Below are 22,629 nucleotides of genomic sequence, written 5' to 3' on the forward strand. Positions count from 1 at the left end.
GGAGTACTATTCAGCAATCAAAAAGAATGAAGTCTTGCCATTTGCCAATAATGTGGAGGGAACTGGAGTATATTATGCTAAGCAAAATTAGTCAGAGAAAGACAAATATCATATGACTTAACTCATGTGGAATTTAAAATAATGAACATAAAGGAAAAGAAGCAAAAATAATATAAAAATAGGAAGGGGGGTGCCTGGGTGGCTCAGTTGGTTAAGCGTCGGACTTCAGGTCAGGTAATGATCTTGCAGTCTGTGTGCTGGAGCGCCGCGTCAGGCTCTGCGCTGACACACAGCTCAGAACCTGGAGCCTGCTTTGGATTCTTTCTCTCCCTCTCTCTCTGCCCCTCCCCCGCTCGCATTCTGTCTCTCAAAAATAAATATTAAAAAAAAAACACAGAAGGAGACAAAACGTAAGAGACTCTTAAATACAGAGAACAAACTGAGGGTTGTTGGGGGGAGGATGGGGGGGGAGATGGGCTAAATGGACAAGGGGTATTAAGGAGGACACTTGCTGGGATGAGCAATGAGTATTTTACATAGGAGACGAATCACTGGATTCTACTCCTGAAATCATTATTGCACTATATGCTAACTAACTTGGATGTAAATTAAAAAAGAAAAAAAAAGTCATTGTTTGGACCCAAGTCTTTGTTTTGAAAATTATTTTTGCCATTAACTTGATTATTCTCCATTTGCTTACTTTGCTTTTGCTGTTATTTGTCTAGATGCATAAAGTCTTCTTTCATATGTTTTTGTTTTGCCCTAGATTTCCTTGTCTCTGTTAAATGTATGAGGGTGTTCTATAGAGAATGCATGGAGGCATAAACCAGATAAAGCCTCCAAACTAAGCTAATCCACTTCAGAGACATCATACTTGAAGGTCCATTAATCCAGCAACCAATTTGTAAAAACGCAAGTGGTCAAACGTTAGTTAGGAAGGCACTTCTTGTCTTGGCAATTTGTGAAAGAAGCTCACTGTGTTTATTTAGTTCAAATTCCAGGGTCAATGATAGTTGGATCACTGATCTCATGGCCCTTTCTATCTGTGCTTGGAACCTGAAATACGGTTCACAAACACACATCCTTAGACAACTTTAGTGCTTCTCTTTCTTGTTTGTCATTAAGTTTGCCTATGTCAAAGGTCTCAAACTCTGCCTGGAAGAATTTCTCCTTCCAATATAAAGGTATACCATAGTTGTTCTGATTCTGGCACTTTCCTTGATAAATGTAAAAAAAATTTTGAGTTAAAATTACAATGTCGAAAGCGCACACAGAACATTCTCCAATGTGTATCATATGCTAGATCATAGAACAAACTTCAATAAATATAAAAGGATAGAAATACAATTCTGTTGTCTGGCCACAATAGAATGAAATTAGAAATCAAAAACAGAAGAAATTCAGAAAACTCACATATATATGGAAATTAAACAACACACTCCCCTAAATAATCAATGGATCAAACAAAAAATCATAAAGGAAATTAGAAAATATTTTGAACTAGATATAAATGAAGACACAACATACCAAAATGTACGGGATACAGCTAATTACTTAGAGGGAAATTTATAGCTGTAAAAGCCTATATTAAAAAGAAAAAATATCCCAAATAAACTAACCTTCCACCTCAAGACACTGGAAAGAGAAGAGCAAACTACACCTTAAGTATGCAAAAGGAAGGAATAAGAGTGGGAATTAATGAAATAGAGAACATAAAATAAAGAAAATCAACAAAACCAAATACTGGTTTTCTGAAAAGGTCAACAACACTGACAAACTTTTAGGTAGAGTACCTGTGAAAAAAAGGAGACTTGGATTTCTAAAACCTGGAATTCAAGAGGGGACATCACAATTGGCTCATAGAAATAAAAAGAATTGTAAGGGAACACTTTGAACAGCAATATGCTAACAAATTAGATCACCTAAATAAAATGAACAAACTCCTAGAAAGACACAAATTACCAAAACTGACCCAAAAATAAACAGAAAATCTGATAAATATCTAACATGTACAGAAATTGAATTAGTAATTTCAAAACTGCACACAAAGAAAAACCAAAGCCCAGATGGCTTCTCTGTTGACTTTCTACCAAGCATTCAAAAGAAAATGAATTCTAATCCTTCACAAACTCTTTCAAAAAACAGAGGAAGGGAATACTTCCCAACTCTTCCTATAAGGCCGGTATTACCGAGATATCAAAATCAGACAAGGCCTCACAAGAAAAATACAGATATTGTTTAGGAATACAGACAAAAATCCTCAACGAAATACAAGCAAACCAAATCTAGCAACATATAGAAAAAATCATACACCATGAGCAAGTAAGATGTATCCCATGAACGCAAGGTTGATTTAATATCCAAAGATCAATTAAAAAAGGATTTTTTAAATAAAATTTATTTATTCTGAGCAAGAGAGCAAGCAGGGGAGAGGCAGAGAAAGGGGAAAGGAAGGAGGGGGAGGGGGAGAGAGAGAAAGAGAGAGAGAGAGAGAAGTCCAAGCAGGTTCTGCACTGTCAACACAGAGCCTGACGTGGGACTTGAACCCACGAACTGTGAGGTCATGACCTAAGCCGAAATCTAGAGTTGGACATTTAACCGACTGAGCCACCCAGGTGCCCTAAAAGCAGGATGTTTTTTATTTTATTTATTTTTTTAAATATTTTTTTTCAACGTTTTTATTTTATTTTTGGGACAGAGAGAGACAGAGCATGAACGGGGGAGGGGCAGAGAGAGAGGGAGACACAGAATCGGAAACAGGCTCCAGGCTCTGAGCCATTAGCCCAGAGCCCGACGCGGGGCTCGAACCCACGGACCGCGAGATCGTGACCTGGCTGAAGTCGGACGCTTAACCGACTGCGCCACCCAGGCGCCCCAAAGCAGGATGTTTTTTAAAAAACGATCATCTCGGGGTGCCTGGGTGGCTCAGTCGGTTAAGCGTCTGACTTTGGCTCAGGTCATAATCTTGCAGTGAGTTCGAGCCCCACATCGGGCTCTGTGCTGACAGCGCAGAGCCTGGAGCCTGCTTCTGATTCTGTGTCTCCCTCTCTCTCTGTCCCCTCCCCTGCTCATGCTCTCTCTCTCTCTCTGTGTGTCAAAAATAAATAAACATTAAAAATTTTTTTTTTAAAAATGATCATCTCAATAGAAAAAGCAATTGACAAAACCCAAGAGCCTTTCATGATAAAAACACTTCATAAACTAGGAATAAAATGGAACTTCCTCAATCTGAAAGAGGGCTTCTAAAAAAGCTCACAGAGGGGTGCCTGGGTGGCTCAGTCGGTTAAGAGTCCAACTTCGGCTCAGGTCATGATCTCACAGTTTACGGGTTCGAGCCCCGCATCAGCTCGGACCCTGGAGCCTGCTTTGGATTCTGTGTCTCCCTCTCTCTCTCTGCCCCTCCCCTGCTCACTCTCTCCCTCCCTCTCTCAGAATAAATGAACACTGAAGGAAAAAAAAAAAAAAACTCACAGATAACATACTTAATGGTGAAGAGTAGAAAAGAAACTGACTGAGCACTACTTTCAAAATATATCCAGGGTGCACCTGGGTGGCTCAGTTGGTTAAGCTTCCGACTTTGGCTCCAGTCATGATCTCCCAGTTCATGGGTTCAAGCCCTGCATCGGGCTCTCCACTGGCAGTGTGGAGTCTGTTTGGAATTCTCTCTCTCTGTCTCTCTCTCCCCCCTCCCTCCCCCTCCCCGCCTCTCCCCCACTCACACTCTTGCTCTCAAAAATAAATAAACTTAAGTTTTAACACACACACACACACACACACACGAAACCAGGAGTCAACCACTTCTCACCACCTCCACTGCTGCCATCTTCATGTCGCCACTGAGACTCCTGATTGGTCACCCCACTTCTATCCCTACCCTTTTAAAAGTCTCTCCTCCGCGCAGCAATGGGAGGGATCATTTTACAACTCAAGCCACATCATGTCACTCCAGCCACAAGTCCTGCACTTCACTCAAAGTAAAAGATAAAATCCTTACAGTAGCATTCCTATACTGTCATTTCCTCCATCTTCCCCTTCCTCCCACCACTCTTTTACTTGCTCTGCTCTAGCCACCCTGGGTTTCCTGACACTCCCTGAATGAGCGAGGCATATTTCTGTCTTTTAAAGGACTTTATCCTAGCTGTCTCTCTGACAACAAGTCCTTTCGACCATATATTCACCTGCCTAAATCCCTCATCTCCTGCAAGTATTGGCACAAACAAACTTGACCACTCTATTTAAAATTACAGCTCTCCAACCTACCCCATCCCACCCCTGGTACTCCCATCTCTCCTACCCTGTGTTCTTTTTCTTCCTTCCAAAGCTCTCAACACTTCCAGTACGCTATACAATTCACTTACTGACTACAATGTAAACTCCATGAGAAGAGGGATCTTTGTTATGTTAACTGATACATCTCAAGGCTCTGGTATGTAATTGGAGCTCAAATGCATATTGAATGAATCAATCAATTTATCAGATAAGCAAAGATTTATAAGCCTGATAACACCCAGTAGTTGTACACAGATGGTGAAAAAAATGAACTAACGTCTTCTAGAGGGTAATTTGTCAACGTACATTTAAGTATTTTTATTATAGAAATATTTATCAAGCTTCTATAATGTTCAGCCTTTTCATTAAGTGATTCCACTTCTAAGTACATAGCCTTAAAGACTCCGCGATGAACGCAGGTTTAATCTATAAGATGAGATTTCGTGAAGCCATTACAAATTGTACACACATCTATGTTTACTATAGTAAATGATTCACTATAGTAGCACATTTAAACAAAATCCAGGGTGTCAGTGTGTTTTTTTTTTAACTTTTTCTTAACGTTTATTTATTTTTGAGAGAGAGGGAGAGAAAGAGAGCGCACATGCACACATGAGTGGGGAATGGGCAGAGAGAGTGAGCGATACAGAATACAAAGCAGGCTCCAGGCTCTGAGCTTTCAGCACAGAGCTGGAAGCAGAGCTTGAACTCGTGAGCCATGAGATCACGACCTGAGCCAAAGTCACATGCTTAACGCTTAACCGACTGAGCCATCCAGGTACCTCAGGGTGTGAATGTTTTAAACCAAGCCTTCTTAACCAGAGCATTAAATACAATTCCTCCTCAAAGTACAGCAAGTAATACCTACCTCAGCAAGACTTATCAATAGAGCACATATATTCAGTACCCTTAATCAGTTGTACAATTTAAAACCCAAAGAGAACAATGGCCAATCTGTATTTATTACCAGCTATTATTAAACTTTTCAGAAAATTGTTAGCTTGTTAAAAGGTGATCCCACCATTCACTCACATTACATCCAGCACTGAATCATTCCGAATGACCTTATGGGAGACATCAGCTAGCAGAAAAAGACCTCCATCTGTTCTTCGGATACTAGCTGCATAGCCCGGCCAGATCTGCAACCTGAAGAGACAGGTGAGTTTTATCTCAGGGTTCTAAAAGGGCCACAGATACTTCCCTGCCCCATTTGAAACAAGTGAGTAAATACCACCCGCCTCCCTAATAACAATGGAAAAAGCACCACAAATCAAATTAAATCAACATCATTGTGAACTTACTAAAAAAACTAAATTGTGGAATAGATTTAACTGATAAATTGTATTCACAATCATAAAATACTGTTGAGATTTCTGTACTAAATATGGTAATCACAATGAAAAATTTCTTTCCAGAACATTCAAAAGTAAGGAAGAGAAAAACACCACTGACCTGTGCTGCTGTAGAACCATAGCACTTGTAGGGTCATAAAAGTTTCTCCCTACAAGCTTCATATCTAGAAGTTTCATTACCCTGAAATAAAGAGCAAAAATGGGTCTTCTAGAGAAGAATGAAAAAAAATTAAGCTCTATTACTCTTATATTTTCCTTTTAAAGCCTGAAATGCCAAAAATGTTGGTGTCCTTTGCACAATATAGCTTTTATGCTGAGAACACCCTTGCCAAACGAAAAAGAAAAATTATCAAAGCATTTACCCTGGAGTACATACAACTGACAACAGCTTGTCTTAGTTACTAGGTAACCAAAAACTGAGTTGATTTCCCAAGTTCCATTTACATTATTTTTCACAATTAACTAAAAAGAACGCAAGAGAGTCCATTTCTGTTTGTAAAGATCACTCTGGCATAGGAAGTTATGTTTGTCCTGGTAGTTCAGCTTATTAGTTAGAAATCAGGTTCTGTGTTTCATTTAAAAAGAGGTGGTGCAGGAATAAGTTTTATGAAAATTTGGATCTTATAAAAAGTTAAAAACATATGAACTGTCTGTATCCAAAAATTCAAGGGACCTAGAAAAAATTCTTCCAGCAAAAATTTTTGTGCACTACCACTTTGAATAGCCCCGTCAGTAACACCATTAAATTACGCAATATAAACATCTACTTTTAAAGTTCCTGAATGATTCCAAGGAACCCATCCTGCTACTGACCTTCATTATACCCAAATCTGGCTAATCACGTGACATAATTTTTTAATAAGTTAGCCTCAATACCATCCATTTATTTATTAAATGTTTCCAAACTCATCTCTATAGGAACTGTGGTATATAATACCATCCAAGCTTCTTGAAGAGCACTGTTACAAACACAAGACTGTGATTAAAGAAAATAAGCTGTTTTCTCACCGACGGAAAACAACATTGTAGAAGGGAATGCACAAGTCAGAACAGGGCTCCAGGATCTTTGTCAATTGAATCTTAATGCTGATCTCTGCATCATCAGTTTTCCTTTGACTTTTTAACTCAAGGACCTAACAAATAAATATATGCAAGTAAAAAAAAAAAAAAAGACAAAACTACCAAGCCCTAATCTCATCAAATGTGTTCTAGAAAACACTAAAATATCTTAACTATATTTTCCACTTTCCCCTCACCTTGCTGTCCACACTGAACAAAATCATAGCAAGACAACAAGGATTTAAGAAAGGATTTGGTAAGAGAAATGTAATGGAGAACTGACTAGCAATAGATCCCTTTCCATCTGAAATCTTAAACCATTTCCTATCACTGAGTTCACAGGCTTCAAACCACTCCTCTTATTTAAGAAGGGACTTCTTGGAGAACTCAGATGAAAAAGTGGCTTAGTTTGACATTTCGTTGTTATGGAGAAGTCTGTCTTCCCTCTAAGAATAGGAAAGAACAACTCAAACGTCAGGATGTCTATGACTTCCTACCACTCAAAACACCAGAACTCTCTTAGGTTTCATTCCAAAATACATTTCCTATTTGGTCTCACTTGTTTCTGAAGTTTAACAGGCAGATAGAGAATGGATCCATCAAAAGCAGTAACGTTGCCGGTGACAGCTTGATGGTCCTTCAGCATGCCAAACCTCATGCTTTTGCACTCCACATTGGGGCTAGAAAACAAAAAGGATTTTACTTCAATTTGCTCAAATGGCAACCTTTACTAAATAGGTTTGTTAAGAACCAGTCAGTTGTAACTACTGCTCCATCTAGTGGTCGTATGAAAAATTCAAATACAGTTTACCTGACTACAAAAGGAACTTCAACCCAAGAATACCTGCCCACAGAAAAAAAACCCACTACCCAAAGACAACTGCCTTAGCATGTCAGCATATGTTCTTCCAGATTTTAGAAAAGACAGACAGAAAACTTTTTCATTAAAGGACCTGATAGCAAATATTTTAGGTTTTACAGGCCACATGGTCTCTGGTATAGCTACTCAACTTGACCAACACGTACCTAAACACCACAAATGGTATGTACACCAATGAGCCTGGTTATGTTCCAGTAAAACTTTATTATAAAATAGATGGTGGGCCAGATTTGCCCTGCAGGCCAGTCATAGTTTGCCAATCCCTGCTCTAGAACCTGCAGAGATACACACTTTAAAAAGAACTTTTTAGGGGTGCCTGGGTGGCGCAGTCGGTTAAGCGTCCGACTTCAGCCAGGTCACGATCTCGCGGTCCGGGAGTTCGAGCCCCGCGTCGGGCTCTGGGCTGATGGCTCGGAGCCTGGAGCCTGTTTCTGATTCTGTGTCTCCCTCTCTCTCTGCCCCTCCCCCGTTCATGCTCTGTCTCTCTCTGTCCCAAAAATAAATAAACGTTGAAAAAATAAATAAATAAAAATAAAAAGAACTTTTTAAAAACATGATTTTATGGGGTGCCTGGGTGGCTCAGTCAGTTGAGCATGTAACTCATGATTTCCACTCAGGTCATGAACCTGGGGTCATGGGATCCAGCCCCAAGTCTGGTTCCGCACTGAGCGTGAAACCTGCCTGGGATTCTCTCTCTCTTTCTGCCCCTCTCCCCCACTTGCACTCCAAAATTAACAAAAATAAATAATAAATAAATTTTACTTTTTTCACTTGTGGCAATTTCTACACTTTATTGATTCATTGTCACAAATCTTACAGCTTTGAAAAGCTCCAGTAGCTACTTTGGTACAATGACTGTCCCATTTCATCTCAGTAACACACCATCTCTTATCTAACTGCAAAATTTAAACAAATCTAAGGCTTAAAAGGGTGAAGTATGTTCAAGTACATGATGAAAGATTCAAAAATTGGGGGCTCCTGGGTGGCTCAGTCAGTTAAACGTCCAACTTCGGCTCAGGTCATGATCTCACAGTTCGTGAGTTCAAGACCTACACTGGGCTCTGTGCTGACAGCTCGGTGCCTGGAGCCTGCTTCAGATTCTGTGTCTCCCTCCCTCTCTGCCCTTCTGCTGCTTGTGCTCTTTCTCTGTCTCTCAAAAAGAAATAAATGTTAAGGGGCGCCTGGGTGGCTCAGTAGGTTGAGCGACCGACTTCGGCTCAGGTCATGATCTCACAGATCATGAGTTCGAGCCGTGCATCGGGCTCTGTGCTGTGCTGACAGCTCGGAGCCTGGAGCCTGCTTCGGATTCTGTGTCTCCCTCTCTCTCTGCCCCTAACCCACTCGTATTCTGTCTGTCTCTCTCAAAAAGAAAATAAACATTAAGAAAAAATGTCAAGAAAAAAAAAAAAAGTTAAAACAAATTTTTTAAATAAAAATGTCAAGTGGTAATCGAACATAGCTGTCCCCAAAACTAAACACGCACATGCTAACATCACATTTCAAAAAGCTTCTCTAAAAAAAATTCATATACATGAAAGGCACTATGTCCTGAACACAACACTTAAAATTGTCTTTCTGGACTCCCTTCACATAATACAAGGAAGCCACAGGATGACCACTCCACTAGAATACATCTTCTGAGTATCCTCTTCATGGCCTGGCATCCTCTTCATATTGCAGCTTCAAAGGTCCAGATCTACAATCTTAAAATTTATAAAATCCATGTCTTTTTCACTGTCAGTCAATGCAGAGACCTGTGAGGACTCATACTCCTTTCTGCATCATGAACATTTGTCAATCCATTTCCACAGAAAGGGTTCTTTCCTCTTGTTAATGCTCATTCCTTTCCCTTACATTCCAGAGCAGGGACATTCCCACTACCCTCCCTTCTCAGGGGTTCAATTTTACCCTCTTTTTTTAGTTCCTTCTCTTCATCTGTAACGTGCTCAGCTTTAAAGCAATCATCCTGGTACTCTCTTTAATTATCATTCCATTTCTCATTCCTCTTACATACTTTTTAAATAAATGGCCAATTTAGTGGCTGTTTCTCATGGCCTATGCTCTCCTTGGTTTTTTTTTTTTTTTTTAAGTTTTATTTAGTTTGTTTAGAGAGAGAAAGAGAACAAGTTGGGGAAGGGCAGAGAGAGAAGGACAGAAGATTTGAAGCAGGCTCTGTGCTAAAAGCAAAGAGCCCGACTGGGGGCTTGAACTCACAAACTGTGAGATCATGACCTGAGCTGAAGTCGGATGCTTAACCAACTGAGCCACCCAGGTGCCCCTCCTTGGTTCTTTTAGTCTAGTTTTTTCTCCATAACTCTAACAAAGCTACTAGGAAATCAACAAGGGTGCTCTTGAAAGTAAATTCAGTTAACTTTTTTTACTGTGGCCAAAGTCAACCACCTCCTTCTCATTCAAAGGAGCCCTTCCTTGGGGCGCCTGGGTGGCTCAGTCAGTTAAGCGGCCGACTTCAGCTCGGGTCATGATCTCGAGGTCCGTGAGTTTGAGCCCCGCGTCAGGCTCTGTGCTGATAGCTCACAGACTGGAGCCTGCTTCGGATTCTGTGTCTCCCTCTCTCTGACCCTCCCCCATTCATGCTCTGTCTCTCTCTGTCTCAAAAATAAATAAACGTTAAAAAAAAAAAATTTCAAAGGAGCCCTTCCTTTGGTCTTTATAATCTATCTTCAGGGTATTTCCTCCTAACTGTTCCTTTCTTCTCTCTTACACTCTATGTATTCCTCTTGTACCAATTAGCAGCTGTGCTTCAAAAATTCAGTCTTCCATTTTCCTATTTTCTCCCCAAAGATACTCCAAAACACTCATTTTCACAATTCCAGCAATAACCTCCAGCTAATAAGTTTCCTGAGATTTTAAAAGAGAACACAAACTAAAATGAATTCTTAATTTTTAAGAATGAGAAACCGTGAAGTTACTGACATAATATTAAAGTTATTCTCTCTGATTTTCTCACTCTTAGATTTTTTTAAATGTCTATTCATTTTTGAGAGAGTGTAAGTGGGGGAGGGGCAGAGAGAAAGGGGACAGAGGATCTGAAGCGGGCTCTGCGCTGACAGCAGCAAGCCCCATATGGGACTTAAACCCACGAACAGTGAGATTATAACCTGAGCCAAAGTCGGACACTCAAGTGACTGAGCCACCCAGGCACCCCTCACTCTCAGATTTTGTCGTAGACTTGTCACTGGAGAGCCATCATGGTAGGAGCTTTATTGCAAGGAGGATCTGCGTTTTGTGAGATGTGGGTCTCACGCCACTGGGGGAGAGGGGTCTCTCCTTAAGACAAGGAATACAAAATAATAGATACAAAATAAGTTAAAAGATTATGGAAGGGGTCTATGCAAGTAAAAGGCCCTGCACTTAAGCTTCATTAACTTCACAGAAAATCCACCTTACAGGCGCATAAAATGGTAAAACAAAAATAATAAAATCTAAAATGGTAACATAGCTAAATATAAATAACGTTAACCTTAAATTTAATGCAAAGACCAGAGTTTGTGCATTATTGTAGGCAGAAGTTCATTATGAAACACACAGAAAAATATTCAGTTTTTCCAGGAAAACTATTTCATTAATGCTAAGAAGTGAATACAGAGAAAAAAGCTGTGAATACCTGAAAGTCACATGATATTGATAGACTGCTTCATTATGACACTGTATTTTGATAAGATTCAATCCCAAAGATTGAGGTGTACCTTTTGATCCTTGCTTCACAAAAAGCTCTCTGAAAAATAAACAAAAGCATGCATATATACCCAAAACAAAAGTGCAAGCCCATACCACAAGAAAATAAATAAAAAGAAATAAAAAAACATTGAGGGAAATAATATTTTACACTTAGCTTACACAAGACACACAAAAGCAAGCTTTGAAGGCTAGAAGCTAAATTCTTACCAATCTCTAATTAGAGAGGCAAGTTCACCTTCTTTGCTCCAGTAATATAAATGGAATAATCTAGGCCAGATAACTAAAAACACAAAAATTAGTTCCACTAAGATAAACTGCTGCAATATCTTTCCTAGATGACTTCCTTATCTTCAATGTGACAAAGAACTGCTGTGCCTGAATTGAGAAGAGAATGAAAAATCACTTGAATCACTCTCTGGTATATGCTATCTATACCATCAACCCATTTTACTTCATCAGGAATTGTCCCACCTCTTGTCATTCCCCCCACTGGCAAAAAAAAAACCAAGAAACACAACAAACAACCCTCCAGTAGCTACCACCCACTAAGGAGCTTAGATACAACAGAAAACAGTGTTTACAATATTATGAGAAGGCCTCTCCCCACACCAATGCCAAGCAGAGAAGGCAGTGCTCCAGACTTACTTTCCCTTGTGTTCTACAGTCCCAAGTAGAGGGTGATCCAGAGAGTGTGGTGAGGATGGGGGCAGAGGTGGTGGTGATGACAGCTGGGCAGGATCCCGAGAAGTCAAGCTGAGAGTAGCAGGAGCCTTGTATACTCCTCTGCCTATACCACCAGCTGCTCTTCCCAAAGGGAATAAAGACATATCCGAATTCCCTCTTCCAAGCATTCTGAAACATTGAAAAGAGAACAAATCAGGATTTTCTTGACCGTCTACAACCCATCTAAATGATTCCTCCAAGTCTACATTCTTTTCCTGGAGGAGTCAGCAACAGGGACCCAACCTTGGGATTCTCTCCAGATCCAATACACCTACATGACTCATTTCACTAATTTCTATTAATACTGACTCTCAGGGCCAACTTTCATGGCAGAACTGAGGTAGAAGTTAGAATCAGCCAGGTTAAAGAACCACACAATCAGGTTAACTTAACAGAGCAAATGGAGTTGTAAACTGCTCAGTGGAGAACTACTTTTTACCCTTTTCTAATGACTGATTACATCAGTGGCTCCTAATTATTCTTGCAAAATATCCATTCTTTAATATAAAACCATGCATTGTTTATAAGATAATACAACCCTTTTCAGAGTTTCTCTCTGGATTTACAGAGCTATTTCATCTGAATTTGACACTTACCTGAGAAGGCAACTTTACCTACCTATTCCAACCAACACAGGCCTCTGCCATCTTGTTATCCCCAGCTGCCAGCACTGAAGGATCCGGAAAAGTGGGATGGGGTTCTTCTTTGTCCTTGCGTACCATACTGGTAGACAAGCCTCGACCTAAAATGCCTCTACCTGAATGGAAGGGCCAAAACCCAACTGTAACTGTGAGCTGAAGATGTTTTAAAGTACAGTTATTTTCCTGAAGATAAACTGTACGAATTTAAGAACAAAGCAACCATACATACATACCAGCACATTTTTTTTCAAATTAGTTTTTCACATACCTAATGGAGGCATTTCCCGTTTCAGAGGGGTCCGAGACACTGTTTTAAGGCCCAGTCCTCGGAACATGGAGACCAAATCCACACATTCCTATGAAAAAGAGTAGAGTTATTCTAAGATATATTTCAAAAGTTATTCTAAGATGCAGAATGTATTTCATTTCTAAAATGAAGTAACAGTGTTATTTCAATGACTGGAAGTGATGCACATTCTGTAATGCACATAGTGAAGTGTTTAAGAAGATGTAATAAAAATCATCTTTGAATTCTATACATGTTACAACCATAAAGGAAAAAATGCTTTATAAAAAAATTATAGGTATATTTAATAAACCCTTTAAAAAAGAAAACATTTATTTATTTATTTTGCAGGAGAGTGAACACGCATGGCGGGGGGAGGGGAGGGATGGGAGTGGGAGAGAGAAGCCCAAGCAGACTCCATGCTCAGTATGGAGGCCAATTCAGGGCTTGATCCAATGACTTTGAGATCATGACTTGAGCCAAAATCAAGAATCAGATGCTTAAGGGACTGAGCCACCCAGGCATCCCAATAAACACTTTTAATAAACACTTATAACTACATGTGACTATATATGACATTTATAACTATGTCATATTAGACTGTCAAGCATATATACAGCTATAGCCCATGATTTGATGTATAGAGTAACAGAGTGCAATTCTTCTAGTTTATTTCCTATATACCCAAGGTAAGAGAAAACACATATACTAGTTAATATATTTTCAGAAAAACTGGATCATTTAAAAGTATCTGAAGTTTGTGGGGTTTTTTTAACAACCTCTAACAAAACTTGCTGTTTTCTTGCGGCAGTTTTGAAAGTTGACTGCTGTTATACCTGTTAGAGCTGCCACTTATAGACTCAAGCAAGTCATCTGAGTAAAAACACAACATAACCTCATCAATTTTTCTTCCTACAGAATATTACATTTGACACTGTCAACTCTTAAAATTGTCATAACTGTTTATCAGCTTCTTCCTATATGTGCTAACTCCTTATTCTTTGAGATTTTTAAATTACAAATACCACTCTTAAAATTACTATATAATTAAGAAATTAAGAATGCATATACATGCAAGAGTACACACATTAAAAGCAATGGCTGAAGATCTTTTTATTTAAGATTTGGGCAAAGAGCCTTCTGGAAAAACTTTCTTAACAATTATTACCTCAGAAGCAGGACTGTCTGCTAATATCACAGAGCCCAACCCAGCATGAAAATCTAAACACTTAGAAAAGAACAACAAGCTATTATCTTTAAACTTGTCATTTGTGTATATGCATTTATATGTATAGATGCTAGGGAACTAAAGCATTTACCCAACTCTATTTAGCATTCTTTATGAGGCACTTTTTCTAAACTCTTGCAACTTTAGGATTTGAAACAGATGCCCGGCATGCAATTACTTGTTAAAGAAAAACCAACCCAACCCAACCAACCAACCAAAAAACCCCAACCATTTTTTTTTCATACAGGGCTTCAGTTTTCTAAGCACTTTGAAATCTCTTATTTCCTCTGATGATAAGCTGTATGCTGCTACATCTGCATCCAGACATGGTCTTACCCTTTGTGCTGGCCCACTCCGTGGGCTTGGTTCCCCTGGCTTCCCAAATACATGGCCTCTGCCTGTAGATCCTGCCCTGCCCAGCGCTGAGTCCAAAGGTTTAGGAGCTTGTGGCCAAGAGCCAGGCATCCGTACACACTGAGATGGGTTCACAGAAGAGCCCCTGAAGGGTGGTTGGACAGGATCCATTCAACGGCTGCAGAGGACACTGGTGTCGATCCTATTCTGATAAATTACCTGCCAACATTTCATTTTATAAAGATTAAAGATTCCCAATTGTTTTCCTTCTCCTTCAAGACAGATTCACAAAGCATTAAAAACATAGTTGGGTTTTTTTGTTTTAGAGAGAGAGCACATGCACACAAAAGCCAGGGGTGGGGGAGGAAAGAGGGAGAATTTTAAGCAGGCTCCACGCTCAGTGAGGAGCCCAATGCAGCTCAATCCCTCAATGCTGGGATCATGACCAGAGCTGAAATCAAGAGTCAAACTCTCAACTGATGGAGCCACCCAGATGCCCCAGAAATATAGTTTCTTTAGGTCAGACCAGTAATACAACCAGCCTCCTTCCTGTATCATGTTCACTTCAAAAGCTCTATTTATGGGGCGCCTGGGTGGCGCAGTCGGTTAAGCGTCCGACTTCAGCCAGGTCACGATCTCGTGGTCCGGGAGTTCGAGCCCCGCGTCAGGCTCTGGGCTGATGGCTCAGAGCCTGGAGCCTGTTTCCGATTCTGTGTCTCCCTCTCTCTCTGCCCCTCCCCCGTTCATGCTCTGTCTCTCTCTGTCCCAAAAATAAATAAATGTTGAAAAAAAAAAATTAAAAAAAAAAAAAAATTAAAAAAAAAAAAAGCTCTATTTAGCCCAGAATATTTTGAATATTCTCCATCAGCAAGCCCTTAAAAGCCAAGCTCTCCTCAAAGGTACTTGTATTTTCTACCCAAACAGCCTCTCAGAGAACCCAGTCCTGCGCGTTAACTACCTATTGCACAAGGAAGCACTTTTTATGTATGGACAGGATTTTGGTTTATGAACAAATTCACAGTTAACATAATCATACCACAAAATTATTCTGTCAGTAAATAGTTATGGGTTTTGCTTTGTTTGGGGCCTCTCTTTTCTCTACTAGACTCGTAATTTTTTTCCCAGTCTACTTTCACATAAACTATTCCATCTCCCCCTTGATCTCCATAGTTGCTTCTCTGAATCTTTATCCAATTCTTCTCTATAAAACTCTTCTTTCAAACTCTACCAGAACTGAAGTCTCTAGGATGCAGACTCTTCTGCTTTGAGCTTGCAATACCTGTTGAGTCTCACGGGTGACATTTAACACTCTTTTCTCACCCAGGTAACCAGGGATAAGACTCTTCCTGGCTCCTCAAATCTCAGGACCATCAAGCCTCTTCAAAATCACTTTATAATCTATAGAAGTCAGGACTCCTTCTTTAAAGAGCTTCCTTCATTGCCCTGACCCACCCCTGATCCCTTAACTGACAAGGAAACCTCTTAACTTTTGCAAACTTGCCTTAAGTATTAGCTACAAAAAATCAGGCCATCCACATACAGAAAAGACTGACAGAATTCCTAAGTCAATACTACAGATGGTTACAGTTCAGGATCTGGGAAAAAACAAACAAACAAAAACCACAAAACAAAAAAAACAAACTTTTGATTTTTAACTAAACTATAAATGTAAAACTAAAATGGCAGGATATGCCTCCCTTCCTTAAAGGCTACAATAGTACTCCCCTTTAATTGTTTAAACTCCTTTTCAGTTGCCCTGGCCTCCTTTCTCACATCTTCCCAACAGCACCCAAAGAATCAGTTGTCTAACCAGCACACACTGAGAGGCGCTATAATACCTACCAATTACAGGATTTCTGGAATCCTCCTCTTTCTCAGCCCTTCCCTCATCTCCATCATCACTTCTAGGGATTCAGGCTCCTCCTACAGTATGCCCTCCCTTAGTATGGACTTTTCTCCTTTGATTAGTGAGCAGAGAGCCGGTTGGTTAGAAGGCGCGATAGGGACGGGCCCCAGGTCAGGCCTACCTTCCCGAACTCTCCAGGTGGGAGCTCTGGGCTGGGGAACTATGACTTGGGGCCTAACCAGAAGGGAGGCCTGTGAAGGCGAACCCTACTCTCCCACCCCAGAACAAAGTCCTATTCCCAAAACCAATAGCTCTGTCGGGGTTCCCACTCCCCGTTTCCGTCTAAGTAACTTTCACGCTCTCCTCTGGCCACAAGCTTCCCACCTTTTCCAGTCCTGCGTTCCTCCCACACACCCAGCCTCAAATAACGACTTCCCGCCCCCGCCCTGGCCCCGGCCCAGGCCCCGGCCCAGGCCCAGGCCCCGGCCCCACCGGGGACCCACAGCCCCTCCCGACTGGGGTTGGTGGGTGGAGGGCGGAGAGTCCGCAGTGGGCCGAAAGGAACCCTCCCCGCCCCCACTCGCCACCTGGAGCTTGAGCGAAAGCCCACCTGGCCTGCCTCGGGAGCAGCTGCGCCTCCCTGGCCTTCCAAACCTGCGTCCCGTCCACTCACCAATCTCCAGCCGTCGCCCCGCTCTGCTGGCCTTCAGGAGAACCCGGTGCTCAACGCCCCCGACACGCCAAAAGGCCCACATGCTCCAGACCAATTTCTGGTCTTCTCGCGAGGCCTCAAGGGCTGAACCCATTGGCTAAACGACGTGCCACTCACATGATGCAGCCATCTCATTGGCTCGTCTCAGAAAAGAACCTCTCCCTTTCTAGCAGCTTCGTTCTACAGAAGGTTCATCCCCAAAGAAGTGCTAGAAATGGGGGTCCGGAAGTTAGGGGTAAACCTAATTAAGTGTGTTTTTTCTAAGCTCTAGACTCCGTTCTGTGGGCAACTCCCGTTAAAAAAATTTGTCCATAATGTAAGTGACTTGCCCCATCCTTCTCAGTTAGAGGATATAGGAATATAGGTGGTGAATAAAGGGTAAACTTGAGTTTACATTCCAACTCAAGGTCACCTGATTACGTGATCTCTGTGCCTCGCTTTCTTTATATATGATAGGAATAAAAACATCCATTCACAGGGTTGTATGGAAATACATCATTAATGGGATGATGTATATAAATGACTTACTTACCACAAGATTGCCTGCAATAAATGTTGCTTACTATTATTATTTATGGATGTTTGAATCTGTTAGCCAAGAAAAGCTTTCTCCAAAGTATATAAAAGTATTGGTGGTTAATTTTGCAATTACAGAATATTTTCACCCAAAAAAATAAAGATTTCTCCCCCACTCCAAATATTTTGGCAAATAACTACACCCTTACCTAAACCCAGCTTTTCCAAGGTGGATGGGTTTAAGCTTCAAGAAACCTTGGCTGATGCTGCTGAGACATGCAAATACTCTGCATGAAATAGCACTAGAGAAGGCTTTTCCAAACCTCAGATATTTCATACCTTGTTTTAATCCACACATTCAAGGAATCTCCTCTTTTTCTCAAATCAGAATAGAGTTTGAAAATTATTGGAGCAGGAGGATTTACAAAGCAGGGATCTATCTGCAAGATACCCCTTTACTGTTTGTAGATATTATTTGTTTAACGTTGTAACGTTGTAAGTTCTACCCTACTACCTTCCTGCCTTGCAATGTTAAAATGTTATGTTCTAATAACATATATAGTAGGCAGAATTTTGTTGCCCATACAAATATTTAGTAGCAAGTGCACTCAAAAACAGTAATAAAAACTGTTTTGTAACCTTGGTAAAGTCCCAACTACCTGTCCTTCTGGGTACTTTCATCAAACTTCGCATGGAAGATTTATTCCATACCCAGGAAACAATATTTTAGGGGCAGGATTCAGCAGATCTTCACAACAACAATTCTCAGGTAATGTTCTGAAGCTGTCAGTTTGGGAACATAAACCAAGAGCACCATTACTAAGGGTAATGGTAATATATCAAAGGGCATATTTAGGGTTCCTTGTCATGCAAGAGTAGGTGGCCTCTGTACAGTGTTTCTAGCCAATCCATACATTATGAATACTACTTATTTCACCAAAGAAAAATCTATATAGTCTCAGTGTTGAGTGGACATAAAGATGGTTGAAGCTCTCTAAAGGGTGGACATCTGCTTAGAATCTTTCAAAAGCTAATCAACCTTTCCTGGAGTTTATACTCCCCATCAGGGTACTTCACTTGTTAATTAACCATACGTAGGATATCAATTAAAAATAGCACGCACACATCATACTGTCTTAAGTATTTAAAATTAAATTATCAACGATATTTTCATAAAACCAAATTCATCTACTTAGCCCTGCCAGGCTCTAAAGCTCAGGATGAAGATGACCCTATAACTACCTGCAATCTGATTTTCCCAGGCAATCATGACTTCAAATACTCTGGCCTTTTGTCCTCATAACTACTTCCATTCTGACCACATTTCCAGAGTATTTTTGTTCAGAAAATATAGTCACCACAGCCACAGCATTGTCAAGGGCAGAAAATTACATTGCCTGTTGGGCCTAGAAACTACAGGGAGGATTTACTTGGAAGTAGACCTATGTCTGTAGTACCTCTGGGTTTCAGGTATAAGTAAATACAGATCCTCCCAGGAGAAATATAGCTTCAACCTGGCCTCAAATGTTCCATTAAAAAGTGTCATTAAATATGAACTCACAAGAAAAATAGATACATACAAAACACATTTAGGGTCAATAAATGAGTGAACAGTTCTTTTGTTATTTGCAATTTAAATCTAAAACACACTGGGGCGCCTGGGTGGCTCAGTCGGTTGAGCGTCCGACTTCGGCTCAGGTCATGATCTCACGGTCCGTGAGTTCAAGCCCCGCGTCGGGCTCTGTGCTGACCGCTCAGAGCCTGGAGCCTGTTTCAGATTCTGTGTCTCCCTCTCTCTCTGACCCTCCCCTGTTCATGCTCTGTCTCTCTCTGTCTCAAAAATGAATAAAAACGTTAAAAAAAAAATTAAAAAAAAAATAAATAAATAAAAAAAATAAATCTAAAACACATATAAACACACACACACACACACACACACACACACACACACGGCTCAATAAGAAGACAAAACAATCCAATAAAAAAGCAGGGGACAAGTGATTTCAACTGATCTTTCACCAAAGATGATATACAAATGGCTAGTAAGCACATGCAAAATATGCTCAATGTCATTAGTCACTAGGGAACTGCAAACTAAAACCACAATGAGATATCATTTCACACCCACCAGAATGCTTATAATAAATAAGACAGATAATACCTGTGATGCTTAATTTTATTAATCAGTTTGACTAGGCCATCTCTGGGGTGCCTAAAGATTTGGTCAAACATTTTGTGTTTTGGATGGGATTAACACTGGAACTGAGAGACTGAATAAAGCAGACTGCCCTCTCTAGTGTAAGTGCGCCTCATCCAATCAGGAGAAGGCCTAATTAGGACAAGAAGTCTGACCCTTTCTGGAAAAAAAGAATTCCTCCTACCTCACTGCTTTTGAACTGGGATATCCACTTTTTCCTGCCTTCGGACTCAGACTAAAACATTGTCTGTTTCTGGGTCTTGAGCCTGTCAGCTCTCAGACTGAAACAGCACCGTATATGTACCCTAATGGTTCTGTTTTTCCGGAGAGCCCTGACTAATAACAGATTTTGGAACCATGAAGTGGGGTGCTGTTGTAACAAATACATAAAAGTTTGTAAGTGTTTTTGGAACTGGGTGATTAGTATAGACGGGAAGAGTTTTGAGGTGCATGCTAGAAAAAGCCTAGATTGCCCTGAAGAAAGTGTTGGTAGAAGCACGGATGTTAATGGTGCTTCTGGTGACATCTGGGACTGAAATGAGGACCATGTTATTGGAAACTGGAGGAAAGGTAATCCTTGTTATAAAGTGGCAAAGAACTGGGCTGAATTGTGCTCTAGTGTTTTGTAGAAGGTGGAACTCATAAGCAATGAACTTGGATATTTAGCTAAGGAGATTTCTAAGCAAAATGTTGAAAGTGAGACCTGGCTTCTCCTTCCTGCTTCTAGTAAAATGTGAGAGGAGAGAGAGAAATTGAAGAAAAGATTGGGGCACCTGGGTGGCTCAGTCAGTTGGGTGTCTGATTTCAGTTCATAATACTGCTTTTGAGTTCAAGCCCCAAGTAGGTCTCTGCGCTGACAGCTCAGAGCCTGGAGCTTGCTTTGCATTCTGTGTCCCTCTCTTGCTTTGCCCCTTCCCTGCTCATTCTCTCTCTCTCTCTCTCTTTCTCAAGAGTAAATATACATTTAAAAAAATTTTTTTAATTGAATGAAAGATTAAGCAAAAAGGAACTAGAACTTGATGATTTGGAAAGTTCTCAGCCTACCCATATTGCAAAAATGGGAAATCTTGCTCTGGAGACAACACCAAGGGTGTGGCTAGACAATCCAGTCCATTAGGAGATTATCTAAGATTAACTATGGAGTTAATCAGCTATCTCAGCAGAAACTGGGAGTAAAGATGGGATTATAACCAGCAGAGACACTGCCAGTTTGAACCAAAAGGAACAGAGCCTGGATGAAAGAAAGGAAGGCTTTTGGACTTCTGGGACTCTAGAAGACAGGACAATACAGCTATTCAGTCTGCTTTATCCTTTAAGGCGAGGAAAGAATAACCCCAAAGGTGACTCAGAGATGTCAGGGCTGAGACTCACACCCCAATCTGGGAGGGAAAACTGTTTCTTCTTTACAGGTTCACAGCTGGAGAGGACAATTACCTCAGGATGAATCAAACTTGATTTAGATGATATCCAGATGAGACTTTGGACTGGGAGTTAACACTGGAATGGGTTAAAAGTTTAGGGGATGGGGTGCGTACTGGGATGGGATGAATGTGTTTTACATGTGATAACGACATGCATTTTGGGAAACCATAGGGCAGGAAGTCATGGACTGAATCTTGCCATCCCTAAATTCATACGTTGAAGCCTGACCTCCACTGTCACTGCATTTAGAGACAGGGCCTCTACAAAGATAATTAAGGTTAAATGAAGTCATGAGGGTAGGGGTCCTGCTCTGATAGGATTAAGAAGAGGAAGGGACACCAGAGATCTCTGTTTCTCTCCATGTGAGCAAAGAGGAAAGGCCCTGTGAGGACACAGCAAGAAGGTAGCTGTCTACAAGCCAGGAAGAGGGCTCTCACCGCAAACCAAATTTGCCAGCACCTTGATCATGGACTTCTAAGCCTCCAGAATTGTAAGAAACAAATGTCTGTTGTTTAAGCACCACTGTCACCACCCTCATATTCTGTGGCATTTTGTTATGGCAGCTGTAGCTGACTAATACAATAATAAATATCAACAAGAATGTGCAAGTGTATGTGCCTGACATTAAGCTTTTTGATTGCTGAGGTGCGCATTTCAAAGACCTCCATCTCAAATACACGTGTTGCCAGCTAAACAACTAGATAAGGAGCCAGGCTGCCTTTATCCATGAAGTTCTTTAGAAAGCCTTGTGGAAGTCTGACTTATTGAGGGCCCCTATTTTTCCCTCCCCACATCCTGATTCCTGCTCTTATGTTTTAAATTCACCAAAGAGTAAACCCACACAATGCCAGCACCCCACCTTTGATCCTAATAAAGGTGGAAGTTCAGGTCCCCCCCTACCCCATACACACACACCTTGTCTCTCTCCTTTCTTTGTCTCCCCTTGACCTTGCTATGTGGCCCTCAGGCATTTTGTATACCCTCCAGGACTTGTGAATAATAAACAATAAACTTTGTGTTTGGTTTTGTTTTTTTTCAAAGTTCCCTGATGGTTGTTGCTGAGATGTGTCTTATAATGATAAGAACCACAAGGGTGGGTCCAGCCACAACATTAGCTCCAGTCAGGGAAATGTCTGTGGGGGCCCGCCACAAGTAGAACAGTGAATGCCAGGTGAGTACCCCCCGGCATTCCTAGCTGACAGCATCACTATCAAGAGGCTCATGTAGCAAAACCAGAATCCCCATACATGGCTGCTGGGAATGTAAATTGGTGCAACCACTTTGGAAAACATTTGGCAGTTTCTCAAAAAGTTAAACAAAAAATTTCACTTGAACCAAAAATTTCACTTCTTGGTAACTACCTAAGAGAAATGAAAACATATGTCCACCCAATGCACGCACGAGAGTGTTCATAGCAGCATTACTGATTAAAACCAGAGCATAAA

At 40.8% G+C, this 22,629-nt stretch overlaps 1 protein-coding gene across 1 annotated transcript in view; it reads right to left on the reverse strand.

The window, feature by feature from the left end:
- PIWIL2 (piwi like RNA-mediated gene silencing 2) overlaps window positions 1-19,191 on the reverse strand; it is an 82,075-nt gene extending 62,884 nt beyond the window's left edge. Inside the window, exons 1-10 of the mRNA XM_025932952.2 lie at window positions 17,011-19,191; window positions 14,474-14,710; window positions 12,892-12,979; window positions 12,601-12,739; window positions 11,905-12,111; window positions 11,186-11,296; window positions 7,240-7,360; window positions 6,630-6,754; window positions 5,722-5,802; window positions 5,302-5,415 (exon numbers count right to left, since the gene is read on the reverse strand). Coding sequence (XP_025788737.1) covers window positions 5,302-5,415; window positions 5,722-5,802; window positions 6,630-6,754; window positions 7,240-7,360; window positions 11,186-11,296; window positions 11,905-12,111; window positions 12,601-12,739; window positions 12,892-12,979; window positions 14,474-14,662 — 1,175 coding nt within the window. The 5' untranslated portion in view covers window positions 14,663-14,710; window positions 17,011-19,191. The remainder of the gene's footprint in view (window positions 1-5,301; window positions 5,416-5,721; window positions 5,803-6,629; window positions 6,755-7,239; window positions 7,361-11,185; window positions 11,297-11,904; window positions 12,112-12,600; window positions 12,740-12,891; window positions 12,980-14,473; window positions 14,711-17,010) is intronic.
- Window positions 19,192-22,629: the final 3,438 nt, after the last annotated feature.

Source organism: Puma concolor, chromosome B1, assembly GCF_028749965.1.
Source record: "Puma concolor isolate L17-30 chromosome B1, mPumCon1.1.hap2, whole genome shotgun sequence".
NCBI lineage: Eukaryota > Metazoa > Chordata > Mammalia > Carnivora > Felidae > Puma > Puma concolor.